Source organism: Canis lupus, chromosome 35, assembly GCF_011100685.1.
Source record: "Canis lupus familiaris isolate Mischka breed German Shepherd chromosome 35, alternate assembly UU_Cfam_GSD_1.0, whole genome shotgun sequence".
NCBI lineage: Eukaryota > Metazoa > Chordata > Mammalia > Carnivora > Canidae > Canis > Canis lupus.
This window is the reverse complement of record NC_049256.1, coordinates 25,073,702-25,100,097: the sequence shown is the minus strand read 5'-3', so window position 1 is coordinate 25,100,097 and position 26,396 is coordinate 25,073,702. Positions and strand designations below refer to the sequence as shown.

At 44.6% G+C, this 26,396-nt stretch overlaps 2 protein-coding genes and 1 pseudogene across 2 annotated transcripts; 1 reads left to right on the top strand and 2 right to left on the bottom strand.

The window, feature by feature from the left end:
• Positions 1 to 7,957: 7,957 nt before the first annotated feature.
• Positions 7,958 to 8,362, bottom strand: H2BC1 (H2B clustered histone 1). Its single transcript, XM_038584310.1, is given in 2 exon segments — positions 7,958 to 8,269; positions 8,272 to 8,362. Coding segments are annotated over 2 exon segments (381 nt in total). The 5' UTR covers positions 8,348 to 8,362; the 3' UTR covers positions 7,958 to 7,964.
• Positions 8,363 to 8,675: 313 nt separating this feature from the next.
• H2AC1 (H2A clustered histone 1) lies at positions 8,676 to 9,240 on the top strand. The gene has a single exon (XM_038584309.1). It carries the CDS (start codon positions 8,676 to 8,678, stop codon positions 9,072 to 9,074), a length of 399 nt encoding a protein of 132 aa, XP_038440237.1. The 3' UTR covers positions 9,075 to 9,240.
• Positions 9,241 to 10,548: 1,308 nt separating this feature from the next.
• LOC119867763 lies at positions 10,549 to 10,654 on the bottom strand (annotated as a pseudogene).
• Positions 10,655 to 26,396: the final 15,742 nt, after the last annotated feature.

Sequence of the window (26,396 nt, the reverse complement as noted above, 5' to 3'; positions counted from 1 at the left end):
TAGAGAGACTCTGTTCCATGTCTCTCCCTGGGCTTCTGGTGGTGGCCAGCAGTCCTTGGTGTTTTGGGCTTGCAGCTGCATCACTCCAGTCTCTGCCTGCCTCCGGCTTCAGATGGCCCTCTGTTCTGCATCTCTGTGTCTGTAATGTCCTTCTCCTTTCTCTTATAAGGATACCTTAAATCCAGGATGATCTTATCTCAAGATTCTTTTTTTAAGATTTTATTTATTTGAGACAGCATGAGAGAGCATGAGCTGGAGGAGAGGCAGATGGAAAAGGAAAGGAAGACTCCCCACTAAGCAGAGAGCCTGATGCAGGGCTCCGTCCCAGGACTCTGGGATCATCACCAACTGAGCCACCCAGGTGCCCCTCAAGATTCTTAATTATGCTCTATTTCAAGGTCACATTCATAGGTATGAAGGGTTAAGACTTGGACATGTCCTTTTACAGGGCACAATTGAACCCATTACATATCACAAATTAACAAACTGCCCCTAAGGTTTAGCCTAACATCGATTCACACAAAATTTACATTATGCTATCTGGGCTGAAGTGATTTATTGACTGATGAGTGGGAAAACAACTCTATTTTGTTTGGGGTTGGCAGGTCCTGTCTCAGAACCTTTAGATTGCTTCTTGATGCCAGTGGGCTTGGTGACCTTGAGCTTGTTGAAGTACAATGGTCTTACTCAGGGGTGGCAATTGACTACTGTGATGATGTTACTGATCTAGACATCCATAAAGCAGGAGGACAGGTATAGGGACATGTTCTTATGATGTTTCTCTAAGTAGTCGTACTTTCAGATGTGGTAGAGGCAGTCTTTCTTGATGACTAATGGTCCTCTTTATCTTCATCTGGTCACCACGCCAAACACCATTCACCCTCAAATGGAGACACTGCCAGTAGAGGAGCATTTCTTGTTAATGTAGGTGGCCTCAATTGCCTCGTTAAGCATCTGGAACTCCTAGACTGATGTTCTTGTGGTATCATAGGAGATTCTTCTTGCCAGTTTCTCCAAGCAGGACTTCTTTTGAAAGATGGTTGGCTGCTTTGAGTAGGCAGGCTCACTCTGAATATCTACAGTCTTCCTGGTCACCTGAGAAAAAGCTGGACTGAAGTAATTTAGACTAAATTACAGACCACACAAAACCTTTTTGGGGGCACCTAATTATCTCCCTCATTCATAACTGAGCGAAGCCTTGTGAGTTTATGTCTGCATCATTGACTAGAAAGGAAACACAATGAGAGCAAGGACCTCCTCTGTCTTACTCTCTTACACACACACATTCACTTATTGAGCAAATGTTTGAAGTATAGAGGAAAAGGAAACACAATTTTAAAATCTTTTTTGGAAAACAAAATAAAGAGTAATAACAAAATGTAGCCACTTTCTCTGACTAGCCCTCCACTAAAGGGAGAGCCATACTTGCCTGCTGGAGCAGTACAGTGAGGACTTAAATTGGTCTGGCCCATTCTGGTTCAGCTCCCTGGGTTTCCTTTGCTATGCATACCTCGTGGTCCCATCTGAGATGAGACTGGGAAGTTACTCCTTTGAGAGCTGAACCAATAGAGGTCTTTCTCCTGTTCTGGGTTCAGAGGTATTATAGCTTTAGGGGAATTATACCATGTTGAGCACCTGAGCTCAACAGGCTCAGGTGCTCTGTCCTTTTTCCAGCCCTCACCTTATTGGCACTTGTTATGTTTTCTGCTCTGTAGCATAGTAACACCACAGTCTAGAATTAAGGAGAGACCACTAATACCGCTCCTGCTTCCAGGGCACATCTCAACCAGTAATCATTGCAGTGATATTAGGGTGAAGTAAACAGCTAGAGGTGCTTAGAGTGGGGAGCACCTTCAGGATCTGCTTTCCCCAGTTCCCAAACCCAACTTCACTGTATTTAAAGCAGAGCCCTAGCTCTGCTGTGGCCCTTTCCACAGAAAATTCTATCTTGCCAATCCTCTATTACTTGAGGTTTGAGATGCCAGCAATAGGCAGGCAGCACCTTTCTTAAAACACACATTTTAAAAACCTGAAATAACAATAACAACAAAAACCCCTGTGTTCTCACTGCTTTCCCATAGATTGTCTTGGACTAAAGCTTTCCTCTTATTTGTCTGATATTATGCTAGTCTTCCAAGGTCTCAAATCCATTCAAACCTCCTTTGTGCCACCAAGTTCCTGAAAGGTGGGTTCTTGGTCTGCATTTGGTCTGCAAATCTGATCTAAAGAAAGAATTTGACCAACTGCTTTCCTTTTCTAATAACAAATGTTTCCAAGTTCCTAGTGGAAAATGAAGAAATTCATATCTCTCAGCAACTCTTACATATTAACGAAAATTCAGAATATTTACAGAACCTGTGGGAATAAGGGGGAAACATAGCTTACAGGAAAAAAAAAGATAGTTTAAATGCTTACATTAGGGAGGGAGGGGCAAGCTGGTGGAAGAGTAGGGTCCCCAAATCACCAGTCCCCAACAAATTACCTAGATAACCTTCAAATCATCCTGAAAATCTACAAATTGGGCCTGAGATTTAAAGAGAGACCAGCTGGAATGCTACAGTGAGAAGAGTTCGCGCTTCTATCAAGGTAGGAAGACGGGGAAAAAAGAAATAAAGAAACAAAAGGCCTCCAAGGGGGAGGGGCCCGCGAGGAGCCGGGCTGAGGCCGGGGCGAGTGTCCCCAGGACAGGAGAGCCCCGTCCCGGAGGAGCAGGAGCTGCACCGACCTTCCCGGGCAGGAAAGGGGCTCGCGGGGAGTTGGAGCAGGACCCAGGAGGGCGGGGATGCCCTCGGGCTCCCGGGGACACTAACAGACACCTGCGCCCCGGGAGAGTGCGCCGAGCTCCCTAAGGGCTGCAGCGCGCACAGGCGGGACCCGGAGCAGCTCGGGGGGGCTCGGGGGCGGCTACGCGGAGGGGGCTGCGGGGCGGGAGCGCGAATCCAACAGCGCAGGCCCCGGAGCACTCGGCACCAGGACAAAGCCCAGGATCCGGCCTCCCCCCGGGACAGGCAGAGGCCGGGAGGGCCCAGGACAGCGAGGACGCTCCTGCCCCGAGCTGAGCAGATCAGCGGCCCCGCCCCTGAGCCTCCAGGCCCTGCAGACGGAGAGCCTCCGGAGTTCCTGCGGGGGCTGAATCCAGGTTCCAGAGCTGGCCCGCCACTGGGGCTGTTCCTCCTGGGGCCTCACGGGGTAAACAACCCCCACTGAGCCCTGCACCAGGCAGGGGCAGAGCAGCTCCCCCAAGTGCTCACACCTGAAAATCAGCCCAACGGGTCCCTCTCCCAGAAGACCAGCGAGACGGACAAGTTCCAGGGGAAGTCAAGGGACTTAAAGTACACAGAATCAGAAGATACTCCCCCGTGTTGTTTTGTTTGTTTGTTTGTTTTTCTTTTTGTTTTCCGTTTCCCCCACCCTTTTTTCCCTTTCTTTCTTTTTTATCTCTTTTTCTTCTCTTTTTTTCTTCCTTTTTTCTACTTTCTCTTTCTCTTTTCTTTCCTTCTTTCTCTCCTCTCTTTTTCTCCTTTTCCCAATACAAGTTGTTTTTGGCCACTCTGCACTGAGCAAAATGACTAGAAGGAAAACCTCACCTCAAAAGAAAGAATCAGAAACAGTCCTCTCTCCCACAGAGTTACAAAATCTGGATTACAATTCAATGTCAGAAAGGCAATTCAGAAGCACTATTATACAGCTACTGGTGGCTCTAGAAAAAAGCATAAAGGACTCAAGAGACTTCATGACTGCAGAATTTAGATCTAATCAGGCAGAAATTAAAAATCAATTGAAGGAGATGCAATCCAAACTAGAAGTCCTAATGACGAGGGTTAACGAGGTGGAAGAACAAGTGAGTGACATAGAAGACAAGTTGATGGCAAAGAGGGAAACTAGGAAAAAAGAGACAAACAGTTAAAAGACCATGAAGATAGATTAAGGGAAATAAACAACAGCCTGAGGAAGAAAAACCTACGTTTAATTGGGGTTCCCGAGGGCGCCGAAAGGGACAGAGGGCCAGAATATGTATTTGAACAAATCCTAGCTGAAAACTTTCCTAATCTGGGAAGGGAAACAGGCATTCAGATCCAGGAAATAGAGAGACCCCCCCCCCTAAAATCAATGAAAACCGTTCAACACCTCGACATTTGATAGTGAAGCTTGCAAATTCCAAAGATAAAGAGAAGATCCTTAAAGCAGCAAGACACAAGAAATCCCTGACCTTTACGGGGAGGAGTATTAGGGTAAGAGCAGACCTCTCCACAGAGACCTGGCAGGCCAGAAAGGGCTGGCAGGATGTATTCAGGGTCCTAAATGAGAAGAACATGCAACCAAGAATACTTTATCCAGCAAGGCTCTATTTCAAAATGGAAGGAGAGAAAAGAGCTTCCAAGACAGGCAGGAACTGAAAGAATATGTGACCTCCAAACCAGCTCTGCAAGAAATTGTAAGGGGGACTCTTAAAATTCCCCTTTAAGAAGAAGTTCAGTGGAACAATCCACAAAAACAAGGACTGAATAGATATCATGATGACACTAAACTCAGATCTTTCAATAGTAACTCTGAACGTGAACGGGCTTAATGACCCCATCAAAAGGAGCAGGGTTTCAGACTGGATAAAAAAGCAGGACCCATCTATTTGCTGTCTACAAGAGACTCATTTTAGACAGAAGGACACCTACAGCCTGAAAATAAAAGGTTGGAGAACCATTTACCATTCAAATGGTCCTCAAAAGAAAGCAGGGGTAGCCATCCTTATATCAGATAAACTAAAATTTACCCTGAAGACTGTAGTGAGAGATGAAGAGGGACACTATATCATACTTAAAGGATCTATCCAACAAGAGGACTTAATCCTCAATATATATCTCCCGAATGTGGGAGCTGCCAAATATTTAAATCAATTAATAACCAAAGTGAAGGAATACTTAGATAATAATACACTTATACCTGGTGACTTCAATCTAGCTCTTTCTATACTCGACAGGTCTTCTAAGCAGATCTCCAAAGAAACGAGAGCTTTAAATGATACACTGGACCAGATGGATTTCACAGATATCTACAGAACTTTACATCCAAACTCAACTGAATACACATTCTTCTCAATGCACATGGAACTTTCTCCAGAATAGACCACATACTGGGTCACAAATTGAGTCTGAACCGATACCAAAGGATTGGGATCCTCCCCTGCATATTTTCAGACCATAATGCCTTGAAATTAGAACTAAATCACAACAAGAAGTTTGGAAGGACCTCAAACACGTGGAGGTTAAGGACCATCCTGCTAAAAGATGAAAGGGACAACCAGGAAATTAAGGAAGAATTAAAAGGATTCATGGAAACTAATGAGAATGAAGATACAACCGTTCAAAATCTTTGGCATGCAGCAAAAGCAGTCCTAAGGGGGAAATACATCGCAATACAAGCATCCATTCAAAAACTGTAAAGAACTCAAATACAAAAGCTAACCTTACACATAAAGGAGCTAGGGAAAAAACAGCAGATGGACCCTACACCCAGCAGAAGAAGAGAGTTAATTAAAATTCTAGCAGAACTCAACGAAATCGAGACCAGAAGAACTGTGGAACAGATCAACAGAACCAGGAGTTGATTCTTTGAAAGAATTAATAAGATAGATAAACCATTAGCCAACCTTATTAAAAAGAAGAGAGAGAAGACTCAAATTAATAAAATCATGAATGAGAAAGGAGAGATCACTACCAACACCAAGGAAATACAAACGATTTTAAAAACATATTATGAACAGCTATACGCCAATAAATTAGGCAATCTAGAAGAAATGGACGCATTCCTGGAAAGCCACAAACTACCAAAACTGGAACAGGAAGAAATACAAAACCTGAACAGGCCAATAACCAGGGAGGAAATTGAAGCAGTCATCCAAAACCTTCCAAGACATAAGAGTCCAGGGCCAGATGGCTTCCCATGGGAATTCTATCAAACGTTCAAAGAAGAAATCATACCTATTCTACTAAAGCTGTTTGGAAAGATAGAGATGGAGTACTTCCAAATTCGTTCTATGAGGCCAGCATCACCTTAATTCCAAAACCAGACAAAGACCCCCACCAAAAAGGACAATTACAGACTAATATCCCTGATGAACATGGATGTAAAAATTCTCAACAAGATACTAGCCAATAGGATCCAATAGTACATTAAGAAAATTATTCACCATGACCAAGTAGGATTTATCCCCGGACACAAGGCTGGTTCAACACTCGTAAAACAATCAATGTGATTCATCATATCAGCAAGAGAAAATCCAGAACCATATGATCCTCTCATTAGATGCAGAGAAAGCATTTGACAAAATACAGCACCCATTCCTGATCAAAAATAACTTATATGTCTAAAGAGGAAAGGCTTACGATCAATCCCCAGTGATGCTGAAAAGGCATTTTCTAAAACTCAGTATCCATTCTTAACTTACAGTTCTCAATAAAGCAGACATAGAAGAATTCTTCCTCATTATAAAATACATCTGAGGAATCTGCAGAAGATTCTTCAGTAAATGAGGGAAAAACAAGAATGCTTGATCTCTTCATTGCTATTTAACATCATTATGAAGGCTCTGAGCCATTGAAATCAGATAGGAGGAAGAAATTAGAAGCAAACTAATTAAAAGGAGGCAGTAAAATGTTTACTTTCAGATATTATCACAAAAAAAAAAAAAAAAAACCAAAAAACAGAATTTACCAGAAAGGCAGTAAGAAGTCAATTCAATAAAGTATAATAGGATATAAAAATAATGCACAGAAATAATATTTTCACATACAATTAAATGCTAGGTTTGAATAGGGAAATACACCATTTACAATAAGAGCAAACCCAGAATACCTAGAATTTCTCTGCCTTCAGTCATCCCGATTAGTGATTTTACTTACTACATCCACTCATTTAGTGCTTCCTGTTATTTGCAGCCAAAGCATAATCTGAGTAAAAGCTGTGTCAGGTTTGGTCTGAAGACCTTTTTTTAAAGATTTTGAGAGAGGGCACAGAGGGGCAGAGGGAAAAGCAGACTTCCCCTGATGAGCAGAGAGCCCGGCACAGGGCTTGATCCCAGGACCTGGAGATTAAGAGGCAAACTGAAGGCAGAGGGTTAACACACTGAGCCTCCCAGGCACTATTTATGAGAGGTTTTTATTAGCACTCTTACTTTTTGCCCAAGTAACCCTGAGGCTTTGGATATTCAGGGTAGCCTGTAGAGTGGTCACAGTTGACAGGGATGTGGAAGCTATGTGCTACCTGCTGGTTGCCAGTCTTCCTTGGCTGACTGGGATCCCAGTTTAGAGATGCTGCTCTTAACAGCAGGGTACAGACCCTCCAGGTCAATTCTTGGAGGGAATTCCAGCTAAGGTATGCAAGATACTCTGCAGAGGTGAGCTCACTGTGCACAAAACTGTGGAGCATTTTAGTTTTACAATTTTTGTGTGTCCAAATATTTTATCAAGTGGTATTGAAGCTTATTTAATTGCAAAGTATATATACATTTGTGAATCATGAGAAAGTGCTTGGATTCCAACTTAAACCACAACGATTTTGAAAAGGCCAGCTACATCCCTTGTGAGCCGTCTTCCCAGCAGCTACGTAAATATGTAACTACAAATGCTCCAGATAAATGTTTTTCAAGGAACTCTTGTTGAATTGCTCCGGATTTTGACAAGGTCAAGGTTCTAATGAAAAATACGGACAGCCTTAGGGTGGACATGCAGCTGAGCACCTTTGGGAAGAGTACTTGCATAATCAGCTTCAGTTGCAAGTATTGCACATCGCTATTTGGCCCTAAAATGGCTATGCAAGTTGCACTGTTCAAGCAGAACTAGCAGCTGAGCTTGGCACAATCTGTGACCTTTCACAGGAAAGCCCACAGCCCTTCTCCAAAAAGCACGTAAGGGGCTCTGAAAAGAGCCTTTGAGTTAGAGTTAGCGGTAAAGACGCTTACTCCGGCACGTTTACTTGGAGCTGGTGTACTTGGTGACGGCCTTGGTGCCCTCGGACACGGCGTGCTTGGCCAGCTCCCCGGGCAGCAGCAGGCGCACGGCCGTCTGGATCTCCCTGGACGTGATGGTCGAGCGCTTGTTGTAATGCGCCAGGCGCGACGCCTCGCCCGCGATGCGCTCGAAGATGTCGTTGACGAACGAGTTCATGATGCCCATGGCCTTGGACGAGATGCCCGTGTCGGGGTGCACCTGCTTCAGCACCTTGTAGATGTAGATAGAATAGCTCTCTTTCCGGCATCTCCTGCGCTTTTTCCCTCTTTCTTCTGGGTTTTGGCTACAGCTCTCTTGAAGCCTTTCTTGGAGATGGTAGTGCCCTTCGAAGTCAGCTCCGGCATGACAAGTGTCCAGCCCCAGCGTTACAGCTCCCTGGTTCCAGCTCTAACGGCTCCACTCTCCCGTCTGCGCCGAGTAACGGAAAGGCGCTCAAGCGTTGGCAGAGCGGTATTTATAGGCACAGCGCTGCAGTGACGCACGGAGCAGACACCATCTGATTGGCTGGCGGGTGGTGGCGTGAATGTAAATGAGGTGATTCTGGCCAGGCTTTCTGATTGGCCAGATGGCCATCAGCCAATCAGATAGCAACTCACAATCTACTGTCAGCCTATAAATAGGCCCCTTAGCGCTTCTGGCGGCTGTGGTCTCCCCTGGTAGATCAGCCTCGCGATGTCTGGGCGCGGGAAGCAGGGCGGCAAGGCTCGCGCTAAGGCCAAGACGCGCTCGTCGCAGGGCCGGGCTTGCCAGTTCCCGGTGGGCCGCGTCCACCGCCTGCTCCGCAAGGGCAACTACGCGGAGCGGGTCGGGGCGGGCGCGCCGGTGTACCTGGCGGCCGTGCTGGAGTACCTGACGGCCGAGATCCTGGAGCTGGCGGGCAACGCGGCCCGCGACAACAAGAAGACGCGCATCATCCCGCGCCACCTGCAGCTGGCCATCCGCAACGACGAGGAGCTCAACAAGCTGCTGGGCCGCGTGACCATCGCGCAGGGCGGCGTCCTGCCCAACATCCAGGCCGTGCTGCTGCCCAAGAAGACCGAGAGCCACCACCACAAAGTCCAAAGCAAGTAGCACTTCCAAGTCCTGAATCCCAGGGAGTGATCTGAACGTTGTGAGAAGAAAAACCAAAGGCTCTTTTCAGAGCCACCCAAATGATCAGTGAAGGCTGTGCATGTGCTGCCGTATATGTGATGTCCATACATGCGTGTACCTACGCAGTGAATCTTGGTAAAAATCCCAGCATAGGGGATCCCTGGGTGGTGCAGCGGTTTGGCGCCTGCCTTTGGCCCAGGGCGCGATCCTGGAGACCCGGGATCGAATCCCACATCAGGCTCCCGGTGCATGGAGCCTGCTTCTCCCTCTGCCTGTGTCTTTGCCTCTCTCTCTCTCTCTCTCTGTGACTATCATAAAAAAAAAAAAAAAAAAAAATCCCAGCGTACTGAAATGACCGTTGGTTCTACTAACTGGGCTCTCACCAAGCCTTCCTGATAAGTGGGCAGCGTTAGATTTTTTAAAAGGGTAAGGGTAGGGGTAGGGGCAGAGCAGCTGAAGCAGGCTCCAGGCTCTCTGTAGATCCTTCTGCAGGCTTTGATCCCAGACCCCGAGGGGAAACCAAGAGTCCTTCACCTAAACCGACTAAGCCATCCGGGCTCCTGGAACAGCAAGGTGTTTAGTTACCACATACTGGAGTGAGAAAGCACAAACTTATTAAAACCACCACTTCTCAGCTAATGTAAACAGGTGACTTTTAAAAAATGTTTTTAGGAAAAGAGCGAGCCTGGGCATGCAAGAGAGCATGGGGGTGGGGCAGGAGGGAGAAAATCCCAAGCAGGCTCCACGCTCAACCCGAGCCCTACCTGGGCTTGGCCTCTAGACCCAGAGATCGTGACCTGAGCCGAAAACCAAGTCCCTTGCTTAACAGATTGAACCACCCAGGTGCCCTGCAAACAAGGCAACTTTAATGCTAATATTTCAGCGAGTTAAGGACTATACTTCAGTGATGAAGAACAAGCAGGAAGGTACGCCTGGCTGGCTCAGTGGCTGGAACATGCGACTCCTCTTGATCTCACTGTTTCGAGTTCTAGCCCCATGTGGGTGTAGAAGTTACTTAAAATCTTTTTTTTTTTTTTTTGAAGGTTAAACTTTTATTCAGCAAGGCTCAAACAATTACATGCTAATTTCCAGCTAGGTTGCACCAAAAGGGACTTAAAATTTTCCTTTTGGGGGGATCCCTGGGTAGCTCAGCAGTTTAGTGCCTGCCTTCCGCCCACTACGTGATCCTGGAGTTCTGGGATTGAATCCCGCATCGGGCTCCCTGCATGGAACCTGCTTCTTCCTCTCTGCCTGTCTCTGCCACCCCCCTCTCTGTGCCTAGTGATATATAAATAAATAATAACCTTTAAAATTTTTTCCTTTTGTTATCCCTGAAGAATTGGATTCCTGTTATATAAAAGCTTCGTTCTTTCTTTAGACCTACAAAGAAGTATGTACAGTTGACTTCACCAAATGATTTATTCCCCTTTCCCATATTTAGAAATTCCTTATGATCCCTCAGACAGTTCCTTCTGGAGCAAGCTTCCTCCTTTCCCCCAGCCAGCCCCAGTGGGTTCACCTTTACAGGCTCTGGGACTTACTTAATATCTTTAAAAAAAAAAAAAAAAGGCAGGACAAGTGAAATCTTGTAGCTTTAACTGGTGGCAGTTCTACAGCACATAGATCTAACAAGGATGCAAGGTTTTCTTAAAGTATCCTCTAAAAAGGAATTTCCTTTCAGACATGCTAGTATCATTCAGTATCCTGAAATCTTCAGACGTATTAGTAAATCAAAACATAGCAAGTTAATCTTAAAATATAGGGCATATGTGAATATTCGATCTGGGTGGCTTCACACACTTTTAATATAAAGGAGAAGAATCATTTCTTAAAATGTACAACAACATATATCAAAACAAAGGTTGGTGCGATGGAGAGATACTAATGTCAGTCTTATAAGAGTGAGGAATATGACAAGAATGTCATAATTATTTGAAATTATTAAGAAATTTTGGCCAACCTTTTCAAAAATTTTAACTACAAAAAAATACTTTTTCAGTTGATTTGTTTGTACTGTGAACACTAAGAAATTGGAAAACAAATGAACATTTAGACTATCAAATGCAAAATTACAAAATATTCAGTAGTCTACCTTATCCAAAAGAAAAATAATCTCATTGGTTTAAAAAAAAAAAAAAAAAGAGGCCATTCCAGACACTTGAGATCTACACATAGGGTATGTATAGAAGCAGATTTGAAGGTATAAAGTTCTATAAGAAGTTAAAGGATGAGGCTAAAGTACATAGTATGTTGATTAGGGGATTTGGGTTATGAAAAATTTAACCATCTCTTGATTTAATGTACATAAATATTGATTAAGACATGCAGTTGGGGAGGGTACAAAAGGAAGGAAAAATTTTGAAGACTGAAAAATTGCACAGGTATGTTGAACAAAATTAGATAATGTTTAGATCACAACAATTACAATTTGTATGTGAAATTTTAAAATCAAGGAAAAATAATGGTATAATAGATAATCGTCTAAATGAGGGATATGTGAAAAATCTAAACAGAAAAGTTCTAAATAATTTATATAGATACACTTCCATCAAGCCAGTAGAGTTTAAGACCCCAGCCTTAAAAAAAAAAAAGCAAAAACAAAACAAACAAACAAAAAAAAAACAGCCTTGCCAAAGCACAGAGTATGGAAAGGCAGAGGAGAAAGGAAGTGACTTTGTAGTAGAGAAATCTAGCAAACACTATCTCAGCCAGGTGATCAGTGATAAGCCATGTTGATAGCATCTGCCTTTTTCTCCCCACTTACTTACTTACTTACTTACTTAATTTATTTATTTATTATTTTTTGATAGCATGTGCCTTTAGTATGATATGTTGAGAAGGACATTTCACTTCTTTGTTATTCCTCCCAACAACTCCATAATCCCAATTAAACCATGAGGAAAATACCAAACAAATCCAAGTTGAGGAACATTCTACAAAATATTGGACTATAAATCCTCAAAATTATTAAAGTCATCAAAACCAAGGAAATTCTGACAAATCTTAGCCCAGAGGTGGCTAAGGAGACATGACCATTAAATGTCATGTATTTTGGGTTGGATCCTGGAACAGAGGAAAAAAACAAGACAAGTTAGGTAAAACCTATTGAAATCCAAACAAAATTTAGAGTTCAATTTACTGCGATGTACCAATGTTAGCTCCTTGCTTGTGACAAATGCACAAATATTGACAATAGGAGAAACTGGGTGAGAAGCATACAGGAACTCTATCTTGACAACTTTTCTGTAAATCTAAAATCATTCCAAGTTAGCTTATTGAAAAGATCAAAACAAACTCAAGCTTACTGAAAAAAAAAAACAACAAAAAACAAAAAAAAAAAAACCAGGGAAGAGTTCTAAATCCAAACACAACAACAAAAAATAAATAAATAAATCCAAAAACAGATGAAATACAGCTCTTAATGTGACAGTAGAATTGGCTCTGAACAGAGTGTGGTTCAGGATGTTCTAGTGTCCTCTTAAAAAAACTTTGAGGGGTGCCTGGCTGGCTCAGTTGGTTAAGCTCCTGACTTTTGATTTCAGCTGAGGTCATGATCTCAAGGTCATGAGATTGAGCCCCCTTGTCAGCCTCCATGCTGGGTGTGGAGCCTGCTTAAGATTCTCTCCCCCTGCCTCTCCCCACCCCTGCTTGAGCTTTCTCTCTCTTAAAAAAAGCCCCTCATTTGTAGCCGGTGTACTTGGTGACAGGACACAGTGCCCTGCCCACTGTGTGCTTGGCCAGCTCCCCAAGCATCATTAGGCAGTAGCTGTCAGGAATTCCTTGTAGATGATAGTCAAGAGCCCATTATAATGAGCCAAGTGAGTAGAATCACTAGTGAGGTGCCCTAAAGTCACTAACAAACAAGTTCTTCACTCATAGGGTTTCTGTAGAGATGCTAGTTTTGGGATGAACCTGCTTTAAGACTTACTGTATAGACCTTAAGTATAATAGGGTATCTGTAACAACTCTGGCATTTCCTGCTGAGTTAGGGACAGATGGGGCTAGGCAGGAAAAGATAAGGGAAAGGCCCAGAGTCAGTCCCATCAATCTCTGGGCTCCTGTAAATCCCAAGGACACCGAGAGGCCTCAGAATCAGGCTCCTATAAATTCCAAGGACACTGAGATACAAGAAAAACAGAAATAAGGAAGCAAATGTGGCCCCCTGGCTCCCAAACATTAGGGAGTATCTTCCTTTGATGGCTACCAAGTAATCACTGAGACTCAAAGACACCTATATGTCATTCACTCAAGATGGCACAAGAAATCTCAAGGCCATAAACTCTCTAGTCAGGTTTTCTATAAAAGGCCAGCCAGGGCAGCCTGGGTGGCTCAGTGGTTTAGCCCTGCCTTCAGCCCAGGGTGTGATCCTGGAGACCTGAGATCGAGTTCCACATCAGGTTTTCTGCATGGAGCCTGCTTCTCCCTCTGCCTGTGTCTGTGCCTCTCTCTCTGTGTGTGTCTCTCTTGAATAAATTTGAAAAAAATAATAAAAATAAATAAAAAAAAAAATTAAAAAAATTTTTTTTAAATCTTAAAAAAAAAAAAAAAAGGCCAGCCAAATAAACCTTCGGTGGACAACCCTGTCAGGACCGCTATCACTTCTGAGAGCTCTCTCTGTATCCCCACTTAATAAACTTCTATCGGGGATCCCTGGGTGGCACAGTGGTTTAGCGTCTGCCTTTGGCCCAGGGCGCGATCCTGGAGACCCGGGATCGAATCCCACGTCGGGCTCCCAGTGCATGGAGCCTGCTTCTCCCACTGCCTATGTCTCTGCCTCTCTCTCTCTCTCTCTCTCTGTGACTATCATAAATAAATAAATAAATAAATAAATAAATAAACATTAAAAAAAATAAACTTCTATCGCTTTACTCAGTCTCCTTTGTCCGTGAGTTTCATTCTTCGACTCCAAGAGACAAGAACCTGGCTCTCCCACTTCACTGCCATTCTTCTGTTATCAATGATGACTTTTGGAGCCTTTCTTGGACATAATAGAAAACTTAGAGAAAGACCTGGAAGTAAGAAACACAGCCTCCCACAACGTGAGGAAAAGAGAGTAGCAGGTTATAAAGCCATGGGGCTTATTAATACACCATGTATTCAGATGAGGTATTGGGCAAACTCAATTTCTGATGGGAATAAAATCAAAAGGCAAATGAATAGAAATGAGATACTTCAGGTCAACTTGGATTGAACTATACTCTTAGTTGCATGGGCCACTCAGAAAGCAAAAGATTGTCACCTGGGGCTTGGAACCTCTTCAAACTGGAGCCCCATAGAGCTGCTTAATTTTGCAGATCTCAGCCTCAGCCTCTTGGAGAGACACCAACTTCCTTACCCAAGGTCCAGATTCCTGGAGGAATGGACTTATGTCCACTCACTGTCCCTTAATATTAGAGGGAGGACGATGATATCGGAAAACAATGCATCTGGGGCAACAACATCAATGTGTTAGGAGGACTATCTACTTTCCAGTGTTTCCTGATGTGGAATAGTAACTGCTTATCTTTGCCTGTTTTAAAAAACCCTGTCCTGTGGCAGAAGTGGTTCTAGTCTACCACCTGAGCAAGTGAAGGTGATGCTTTGCTGTTAGAGTTACTAGCCTGAGTGAATTTCTAATTTTGAGAAAGTGAGATGAGGCATCATTTCATGTTGGGTAGCTTGTTTCTGCCTCCTTTGGTGCAAAAAGGTGTTTCTTTATTACAGCATGGGGATAGGGCCCATGGGCAGAAAAAGCTGGACTGAGGTTGTAAGGAATGGCTGATTATATACCTTGGAGTTGGGTGGGGAAGTAAAAAGGAAAGGGAGTTTCCAGAATGATTTTCATACGCTAAAGAAGACTCTTAGGATCCCAGAGGCCTAGCTATTGTCAATCTAAGGTTGTTTTTCCCTCTAGCAAAACATTAATATGAAGACAGTTGGGAGTTTCCTGGAGGTAGGTTCTACTCTGCCAATCTCTAGTATTTGTCACTGAGCTGCGGGCTATAAGGGCGTTTAATTTTATCTGTGTTTCCTTTTTGCCTTTGTTTCCCACATGGATGACTGTTTCCTGAACTGGAGGCTGTCCTGGGCCTGGGGTTGCTGTTGCTGTGCTTTTGTTTAACTTTGTATTGGGGTCCAATGGCACAGCACTCCTGCTGAGTGAGGGACAGGCAGGGCTAGGTCTGAAGATAGGTAAGGGGCCCCAGAATCAGGCTCAGGAAAATCCCAAAAATGTGGAAGTGAAAGGAAACCAGAAATAAACAAATCAGACCATCCAGTCCCAGGTGTCAGAGGTGGGGTCTTATTGCAATGGATGCTTGTGACCGACAGAGAATTACTGGTCCCTAAAAGGGAAATGGGCCGCCGTTAGAGGTGTTATCACTAGCCCTACTCAAGGGTGTTATCAATAAAGATGTTAAAAGGGCTTAGATTCACTGGTTGGCTTTCAGTAAAAGACCAAACGTTGTAGGGGCCTCAGTGACAACCCTGTCAGGACCCCTCTCACTCCTGAGCTCTCTCTGTATCCTTGTTTAATAAACTTCTATCCCTTTACTCACTCTCCTTTGTCCGCAAGATTGATTCTTCAACTCCATGAGACAAGAGCCTCACTCTCCCACTTCAGAGCATCCCAACCAGCTTTGTCACAGGCTCCCCGATCTTAATCTGCAGCACTCATCCCCTCCTAGTTTTGCACACTGTCATGCTAAGGTCTCCACCACCGTCCTGCTCTCCCACCTTGCCTGCCAGCCCATCCTTCTCTATCCTCGGCTCTTCTTCCAACTTTCTAAGTGGAGCTGCAGCCTCCAGTTGGGTATTGGTAGCTGTCGAACAGCCCCCTGTGGCAGCTACTGCTTTCCCTTCTTTGCCGCCATGTGCTGTGCACAGTTCCTCAAACAAATGCATTGGACCAGCTAGTGTTTTCAGGGCATCCCCTGTACTCATGCAGCAGTACACAAACACCTGACCTATGGGCCACCCCTCCCTGCCTGCAGGGCCAACCTAGGACTTCCCCCTCGGATGCTTCTTTCCCAAGACCCCATTTCTTTGATCCCCTAGTTGGCTCACCTATTGTTGGCTCACAACTTTGGGAGTTCCCTGAGTGAAAATCAAAACTAGTCCCAGAGGGCAAGGGAAGACTGAAGGAAGAGATGGGCCACTCCAGGTCAGTAGGTGGCAGCTTTAATAAGCAAAGGACCTTGCATCCAAGGCTTGTCTTAGGCAGCAGCAAGACAAGTGGATGGCCACACCCTCCCACCAGAATCTTAAGAGTTAATTTAGAGGCCATATCTGGGTTCCATCTTGTGCATCATTCTGATGCTCCCTCAAGGCTATCTATGTCCTTGAAGGGACTCCTAGTACAGGAACAGTGGGGAGAGACATACATTCCAAGGACAGGGGAGTGGGTAAGTAGCTTCCGATTGTCCAGGTCCAGTTTGAGGGTCAACCTGCAGTCACATGTCTGTCAATGGCTCCCCCTAGCTTTCAGGGCAAAGCTCAGAATCTACAGTTTAGCTGTGAGATGTAGCTCCTGCCCACATCACTGGGCTCTTTTAACACTTTCTCATGTTGTAGTTTTATCAAGATACTTCAGTTCCTTGGACCCATTTTGCTTTAATTCACGTTTGTCTTTCCTAGTTATATTCCCTCCCTGGAATGTTCTTCCTTCCCCTCTTCATTTAATTAGTCTTTATAAATCTTTCAAGATAATTCTTATGCATTACATCATTTGTGAGGCTTTCCTTGACCATCCTCCATCTTAGGGCCATTTAGATGTTCCTCTTTGGTGACCTTGTATAGCATTTAATATGCTCCAGTAGAAGTTGTTAATTTTTATGCCTGTTTCTTTTACTGAACTATAGACTTTTTTATGATGTCTTCATTGTTTCGGATGTCACAGTGCCTGAAACATAAAAGACATCAATTAATGGCTAGTTGAATGCATTTATAAATAGATTTGTGTCCTGGGTTCCAGCTGCTTACTATTTAGTCTTTCGTTTTTTAAAATGTATCCATCCATTTTAGAGAAAGAGATAGAGCATGTGAATGGGGGAGTGGCAGAGGAGAAGGAGAGAATACTCAAGCAGACTCCCTGCTAGGCTTGGAGCCCAACTCAGGGCTCAATCGCAGGACCCTGAGATCGTGAGCTAAGCCAAAATCAAGAGTAGAATGTTCAACTGAATGAACCACCCAGGTGCCCCATTATTTAGTATTTTCGTGACAAAATAATAGCAACATAGAAAATTGAGGGGGAAAAGGCATCCATGACTTCAACATTTTGACAAATTTAATTTATTTATGTTTTCCACAAGCCTTTATGAATACAGAATATTCTCTATTTTCAGTATTATGATTTTTTAAAAACACATTAGATTTTTTTCCTAATTCTTATTGTTGGGCCGGTGGGATCAAGGGGGATCGGGAGGCACCAACAAAATGGTGGCAGACCCCCCACCTTGTTGCCCCCACCTCAGAACTTTCCCATCACCAGCAGACACCCCCCACCCCAGGACATGTCATCAGGGGGGAGACTGGACCTATGCAGGAAACCTGAGCCTACTTTATCCAAACCCCATATAAGGGCATGGACAGTTATTGCCCTAGGCCATTCCACCAGTAATATGCCTAATACCTATCATCCTGTACAGACACCCAACCCGTTCCCCCTTCCCCCTTAAAAAGCCCGCTTGCCCTTGCCTGCAAGGGACTTCCCTGGCCCATGACTTTCCCACTCTCTCCCTCCCCTGCAGACTGCAGAACCTGGGACTGAGAGCACATCCCATTAAAAGCCTATTTCAACCAACTTTTGCCTGGCCTCTCTATTCCATTTCACTACCAATCGGATTAAACCTGACACTTATTTTCACTAGGTACATGAAAGTCCATCAAAAAACATTTATTGAGCACTTACACATCACACACTGCATCACACACTGTTCTCAGTGCTTTATGTACCTGATATTGTTTAACTTTAAAAATAATCCTTTAGGTAGGTGCTATTATACCCATTACACAGATGAAGAGATTAAATCTGTTTAAAACCACAGAGCTAGCATGAGAGCCAGCATTTCACCCCAGATGTTATGACTCTAAAGCCCACCTTAACCACCACTATACTGGAATGGATAATTTACCATAATTTACTTAAATATACTTCCATTGTTGCCTATCTAGGCTGTTCCCAAGATTTTATTATTACAACCAGTGGTCTAATGAACATCCACATGCAAATAGCCTTTTTCTCCATCTGAAGTATTTGCTCAAACCATTCCTAGGTATAGGTTGAGTGGGTCAAAGAGTATGCAAGACTTTTATGGCTTTCTCCATATTGTTCAATTATTCTTCCAGATGGCAGCATAAAAAAGCCATCAGCAAATCCTCAGAGTATATCTTTTATTTTGCACTCACAGAATTTGGGGTTCTTGAAATAAAGATTTGCTTAGTTGGTAAGGTAAAGTACTACCACATTATTTTAATTTGCATTTTTAAAAATCGGAATGATATTAGACATTTTCATTCATTCGTATATACAGATAGACCCTGACAGAAGCATTGACAAATGTATGTTTGTTTTGCCATGTAGTCCCATCTTGTGAAATGTCACTTTGGGTCCTTTAAAAAATGAATTTAAACAACAAATTCAGATTTGTTGTTTTCTAACCATATAAAACTTAAGTTATATGGTACACCCTTCCTAGAATATTTGTAAAGTCTGAATAAAGCAATTTTACAGTGTAGTCATTAAGAGCCAGTTGGATTTTGAAACTACCCCTTAAGGAAGAACGGATTCCTCATTAGTGTGAAATGTGGTCACACAGGAGCTCCTTTAAAGTCAAATATAATCTTAAGTGACACCAGAGAGAGCCCAGCAGGCATTCCATGGGAAAATACATCCAATTTTTAATAATGTTTCTGAAATGGCACTTTTGAAAATGTACAGTGAAATTTGAATACTGCACCTAATAGTACTGGGAAGAAAAATTGAAATCAATGCTTAAAATATTCATTCAGACTTCAACTTTTCTGTGAACAAGGAAAGATATAAAATAAGAATGGTAATTAAATGAACAATTGTAGAACACCCACAGATGGCTGTTCAGGCCTTTTTTCGATGGCTCTTTCTGGCTCGTGTGAGCATGGGAAACAGACCGACCTGCCTCAAAACCCAGCTGTGCTGCTTCTAAGTTGAACCAGCTCCCTGGCCTCTCCCCCTTGCACACTGTAATGCCTACTTCGCAGGGGAGCAAGAAGCCCAAGTCCTAGATCACATCATTACAGCGTCTGGCACGTAGCACATGCTTTAGATCAGTTAGTGCTTTTCTTCATCTATGGTGGTTCTCAACCAGGGGTGACTCTGCTCCCCATGGAACAGTGAGTAATGTCCAGGGGATGTTTGTGGCCAACGGAGCCTGGGAGAAAAAGCCCTCGAGTCAGGTCTGGGTTTGAGTCCTGGCTCTGCCACTTTCTGCCTGGGCAACAGGGAAGGTCTCTTGACATCTCAGCCTCCACTCATCTAGAGCATCTAGAAGGGAGAACCTCTCATGAGGTTTATGTGGATTTTACAAGTGTAAATTGTAATTTCCTCTCCTTTGTTTGTCAGGCTATACCTGGCACAGAGGTCCCCTGGCCAAGCTCAGAAATCTGCTGCAGAACCACCCTCCTTTGGCTTCAAGTTTCCAGCTGGAGGCAGGTGGATTCACACTATTGATCACCTCATTTGTGAGGATTCTGTATCTGACACTTCATGCCCATTGTTTAAGACGCAAATGTGGAAAAGCGTCCTAAAGGAGGCTTCCTGCCCATGAGCCCACTTCCTGCTTCCTCTCCTGCCTGCACTGTGTTCAGCTGGCCAGAAGCTTGCCACACACTTGGCTTCTCAGCTTCCTGCCAGGCTGCTTTGGGGCCCCATTTATCTACACAGAGAACAGACACCCACACTATGTGTCTGAAATGTGTACGTGAAATGTGTGGTTATGGGTCTCCCACCAGATCTCAAAGTTCCTGGAGACCATTAACAACACAGTGAGGAACCCCAGTGTGACTAGCTTTATGGGCATCCCTCTGAGCACTTTCTGAAAGAAGTTGTGCACAACTGAAAATCTCTTGGGAAGTTTGGGGCCACGGCAAGGAAGGCAGCTGATGGCTGTCAGCAAGGGGCCGCAGCAAGTCTGTGCCAGGGTGGGGACACAGATGGAGTCTGTCTCCTCCCAGGCCCTTGCCCCCAGGGAAAGCGCACCCTAGAACCCGGCCTGCTATCCCTAGAGTAGACCGGGAAATGCAGAAGCATCTCAGGTAAGCAGGCTGTCTTTAAATGAGATGGGCTGGGAAATGAGTGTGCGCCCGGAGAGCACTCTTCTTTTTGCCTGCTCTCCTGACTGCCTGGCCGCAGGCAGGCCCCGTGCCCCATGCAGCTGCTGAAGAACGCAGAGGGCAGCCAGTCTCACCTGCAGACGTTAGCTCCCGAGAGTGTGGAGGGCCCAGCCTTCCCCCGCCGAGTGAAACAGAACGAAACCAAACAACACCTACTTTTCACATTTGGCCCAGATGCATCCAGAGGTAGAGGGCACAGGAGAGGCCCAGTACTTTGTGTGCTTCCTGAGTTGGGCTTCTCTGCATCAACACAGAAGCCACCAGGGTCAGAGACAGAGCAGGGACCTCCTGTCCTTGTGCCTATCTGCAAACATGTGTTGCTTCAAATCCAGTTTTTTTGAGTCACCTGCTACCAAAGGCAGTTGTTCCAATGGGAAGGCCCAGCCGCTCCCATCACCAGGGGGAAATCTGTTCTCATTCCTACCAGGAAAGACATCACTGTTTCTGCCAAGTATAACCGAGCACTGCTTGTAGGGTTCACTGGAGGGGGCCCTGTTCACTGTGGCATCCGGTGGCAGGATGGGTATAAAAGCAGGTGATACCTCTGTGGGTGTCTGGCCATCTGCTCAGTGGAGCTCTGGGGCTTCAGGGGTGAGATGGTGGCAGAAAGGGGGAGCCAGACTTGGGGGGATTCTGGTTTAGTGAAGACCTCTTTTAAGTAGAGCAAAATCCCCAGTGAGATGAGCAAAGGTTGAAGAGCAGACATCACCGCCTCCCCTGCGCTGGCTCCCAAGCACACCGTTGGTTAACTGCTCTCCATTTATGCTCTACAGCAGTTCCCTAAACAGGGAGGGGGTGGGTGCTGCGTAGGGCTGGGGTGTAGTAAAGGAGGGTTCTCAAACCCACTCTCGGGGCCTGCTGCCCAGGATCTGGCTCAGCCAGGGAGCAAGCGGGTGAGGAGGGCAATGTTGGGCCAGTGGGATCAAGGGGGATCGGGAGGCACCAACAAAATGGACCCCCCACCTTGTTGCCCCAACCTCAGAACTTTCCCATCACCAGCAGACACCCTGCCCCCCCAGGACACGGCATCACGGGAGCCTGGACCTATGCAGGAAACCTGAACCCACTTTACCCAGACCCCATATAAGGGTATGGGCAGTTATTGCCCCAGGCCGATTCCACCAGTAATATGCCTAATACCTATCACCCTGTACAGACATACAACCCCTTCCCCCTTCCCCCTTAAAAAGCCTGCTTGCCCTCCCCTGAGAACGACTTCCCTGGCCTGAGACTTTCCTGCTCTCTCCCTCCCCTGTGGCCATGGAACCTCGACCGAGAGCACGTCCCATTAAAAGCCTATTTAGACCAACTTTGCCTGGCCTCTCTATTCCATTTCACTACCGATCGGATTAAACCTGACAGGCACAGAGCTTGCTGAGAGGTTCGTGGACAGAAATCACACACCAGACCTTGGTATCTGTCATCCAAGATGTCCTCTTTGAATGACATCTTTATTTGCTCTTTGAGAGGCTGGCTCCCTTCAAGAGTGAGATTTCTGTCTGCTAAGAGCACATTTATTCAACAAACCTTCCCCCAAGGGGGAAAGGCCATAATTGGCAGCCAAGGTAAAATTTCAATAAAATGGAAACTCAAAGAGAAAGGAAGTTGTATTCACATACTATTTATTTTCCTAATAAATTATCATAAACCAAGTGGTTTAGACAACACACATTTACTATCTCACCCTTGTGTACATTCAGAAGTCTGACCTGGGTCTCACATGGCTAAAATCAAGATTTTGGGGAGATTTGCCCTTTCATAAATAATCTGATAGCAAACATCTTTTCTCATAGACATCTGTCATGTGTTCTCCCCTTAGGATAGACCCCTAAAATTGAGACTTTTTCTTTCCCCCAAGAAGTTAGTTTTCTTTCTTTTCATAAAATACCTCTTCTTGTGGAACTAAGTTTGGGGCAGTTTGATCTCTGTCAAGGGAACTGACTCACCACAATTGATGTAGACTAATAATCTAAAATGGGATGATGCAGGAGACCAATGACAAGTCTGTGACAGTGGATGAGATCACCAGGAAAGCCAATGGGCAAAGAATGGACCCTATAAACACCAAGATTTAAGAGGCAAGTGAAGAATATTGAGAGATAAGAGGAGAACAAAGAGAGCTTGGTATCTTGAAAGTCAGAAGAATGGAGTTTCAGGAATAGGTAGTGATGAATACAGTTGGATGCAACAGAGGAGCCAGTGGGACCAGGGCTAAAATGTACTTGTTGGGTCTAGCAGACAGGTAGTTATTGTTGACATAGCCGGTCTCTTACAGAAGAGTAGTAGGGCATAGTAGACCAGTTATGATGGGCTGAGAAATTCATGGGAGGTGAGGAAGAGCAGAAAACAGTCCAGAATATTCTTCTGAGATGCAAGAATTGGATGGGGGGGGGAAGGGAGTGAGTGTAGTGAGAAAGGGAAAGCACAAGTTGGGAACCAGCCTGTATGAGCATCTGGGAGTCCTTGTCATCTCCCTTTTGGCCTTCATTTTTCTCTTAATTATAGTTATCCTGAGTCTTTGGATCTGCAAACCATTTTCCTTGGCTAAAAGGATAAAGGTTTGTTGGGAGATGGAAAGTTTCCACCATTTGCCCATTGCTGGCAACTTCATCCATTCATTGTCCCTTAGCTCTCTCTTGGATCTGAACTCCACTTCTTCCCTTCATAAGAACTCAAAAAAAAAAAACAAAAAAAAAAAAACAAAAAAAAAAACACCACCTAGAAAGGGATTTTCCAACCTTATCTTATTGGGAGCTATTGTAGTTTTGGAATATAGGTGAGGTTTGGTGGGGTGAGGCCCAAAGCCAATGACCAAGAAAGCATTCATTATTGAGATGTCTTTAGTGCGAAATGGTGGTTTTAGGAAAGCAGGGAGACAGGACCCAAGGGCAGGAAGAGCTGCTGCCTAGGGGTTGTGAGGGAAGGCTGATGATATACTTGGTAGCTGGGGGAGGTAAGGAAAAGAAGGTTTTCAAAGGATTTTCATATGCTAAAGAGGACTTGCAAGATACTGGAGGCCTTGCCATTGTTAAGTTAAGGTAGTTTTTCCCTCTAGTCTGGCATTCAAGAGAAGACAGTAGGGAGTTTCCAGGAGGAACATGACACTCCACCCACTTCAAGTATCTGTCAATGGGCTGCAGGTTATATGGACATTTAATTGTCTACATTTCCTGTGGAAGCTAGGTTACTGATAAAAATGCTTTATTCTTGAAAATTGCTAAGGCATTTGTAAATTGAGGGAGACTCATTGTCTTGCAGGATTGTGATCTCTGTAAATTAACTATCTGTTATTTTCTTTCTTTAGCTTTAGGCCAGCCAGGAGTACCCGAGGAATGTCACACACCTTCCACCTGGGGCTGGGGGAGGTGGGGGGGGGGGTTGGTTTGCAGAGTGTCAGCTTCTGTTTTGTCCTCAGCTAGCCTTCTGCTCCCTTATCGGGGGCTTTAGTTTGTTTTTACACACTTTTGTGTCTTCACAAAACTGATTTCCTACTGCCTTTTATAAGACTCTTTTTAGACGTGAATTCATCAGAGCTCCTTGTGCTTCCATATTATTATTATTTATTTTATTTTTTAGAAACCACTCACCTTTCTTCTTCTCCAGGATCATTTGTTCTTTTAATGTAATTACATATATTTGTGCCAAGCTCTCTAAGAGCTCTCGTAAGGTCTTTGGAGGAACTAAGCCCCGAAAAGTTTATGAGAGAGCCTTCATTCCCTAAACCATATGTATTGCAGAACAAAACTATGTTTTTAGCGATAAAATTATACATGTGTGCTGAGACTAAAATAACTTCTTTCCATTTTTTTTTTAATTGCAAAATTCTGGGCAAGAACTTACCAAAGCTGTTCTCTCCTCATCTGGGGGCATGTCTGCTCTTCTTACTTGCCAAGCAAAGTCTGTATCTCCGCTGGGTCCTCTCCGGCACTGTGCTCCTCTGCTAGAGTGTAAGTTCTAGGCTTACAGCTTCTGTCCCTGCCTCAATAGGTGCCTGATTGAAGGAAGCCGTCCCGGTGTTCCCATTGCCCCAGGGAAGAGCCATAGATTATGTTTGTGTCCTGTCTGCCCTCCTCTTTCCTTCCTCTCTGCTTCCACTCACAGTTGTAAGAAGTATAATAATGATGGAGAAAAGAAGGCTAGCTGAGGACAGAGCACAAGCTGCCACCCGACAAGCGACACTCCACCCCATCCCCCACCCTACCCCCCCCCAATCTACCCCCGCCAAAATAGCATAAGTGTGACATTCCTCTGGAGGTTCCCAACTGTCTTAATGTTAATGTCTCGCTAGAGGGATAAATAACTTTCACTCAACAAGGGCCAGGCCTCCAGTATCTGTAGGTCCTCTTTAGCATATAAAAATCCTTTTGAAAACCTCCCTTTCTTCCCTGCCTCCCCCAACTCCCAGATATATAATAAGCCACCCCTCACAAGCCCAGGGACTGCAGCTCTTCCTCTTACAGGACGTCTTTGCACCAAAGACGTCTCAAGAATTCTTGGTCGTGGCTCTGGAACCTCACCTCATCAAACCTCACCTATATTCCAAAACTACATCAATAGGTTGGCAGAAAATAGAAATGATAATAGAGGAAGTTCAACATATGCAGCAGCCGTTCTAGGTAGTCGCATGCACTGATCCTTGTAGAAACCACAAACTGTTACTACTGCCTTATCTCTGTTTTATAGGTGAGGATACTGAGAAGGATTTGGCCAAGGCACCTGTTACCGGTTGAATTGTGTCTTCCCAAAATTCCTCTGCTGAAGTTTATCCCCCAGTAGTTCAGAAAGTGACCTTATTTGGAAATAGGGTCATGGCAGGTTTACTTAGTTAAGGTGAGGTCATGCTGGAGTATGGTGGGCCCCTAATCCAACACAACAGGTGTGCTTATAAAAAGGAAACCTTTTGGACACGAAGACAGACATATGCACACAGGGGTAACTAACTCCATGTGACAATAGAAGCAGGAATTGGGGTGATGCTTCTACTAGCCAAGAGACTCCAGTTATTGCTAGCAAACCCCCAGAAGCCTGGGGAGAGGCATGTTACAGGTTCTCCCTCACTGCCCTCAGAAGGAACCAACCTTGTTGACATCTTGATTTCAGACTTCTAGACTCCAGGATGGTCAGAAAAACATTTCTGCTATTTACACACTCGCAGTTTGTGGCACTTTGTTACAGCAATTCTGGAAAACTGAGTGAGTTCCTCGCAAAGCTAGGATTTGGGTCCAGCCTTTCTGACTCTCCGTCTAACGCTCTTTTTCTGATAGGTCAGTTGTCACACCTCCTGAAGGAGCAACTACTTCCACCTGGATAGTCTAAGACTGCCCCTGGAAGAGGTGGGCTCTGTGCTGTGCTTGATAATCAAGAGAGTGCTAATGTGTGGAAGAGGGAGCCAGGAAGGCAACAGGTCAGTGTGGCCTGGAACAGAGAACCCATATTAGGAAGCATCTGGTTATAACTTTTGCATATTCTGAGTATTACAAATATGATCTTCTAAGAGGTTGTAAATCTGCTGGAAATAAAAGTCGTGGCCAATAGGGAGCCACTTAACATTTCTGTGAACCTGAGCATGCCATTAATCAAAGGTCAGGCTTCCACAGAAGCAAGCTCTTTATTTGGCTTGCTGGCAGGCAGGTTGGGGAATGGGGAGGGAGAGGGTCATTGGAATATATCAATTAGCCCAGTCATGTCAGCAGACACCTCTCTCCTGATCTTCAGAGATTGGCAAGCCTCTGTGTTTGTTAGATCACTGTGTGTGCCCTGTTAATGCAAAACATTTGGAGATGCAGTTTGTCAGGAACAGTTGATGGATATAATCTTATTTGGTGGTGGTGGTGGGGAGGTGCGAGACCTTTGTTTCCTTCTCTCTCCAAAGAAGTGGAAAGGAAAACATCAAGATGATCGTCAAGGGACTGGCAAAAGTGAGGGGTCTATGTTGACCTGACCCCAGGGATACCC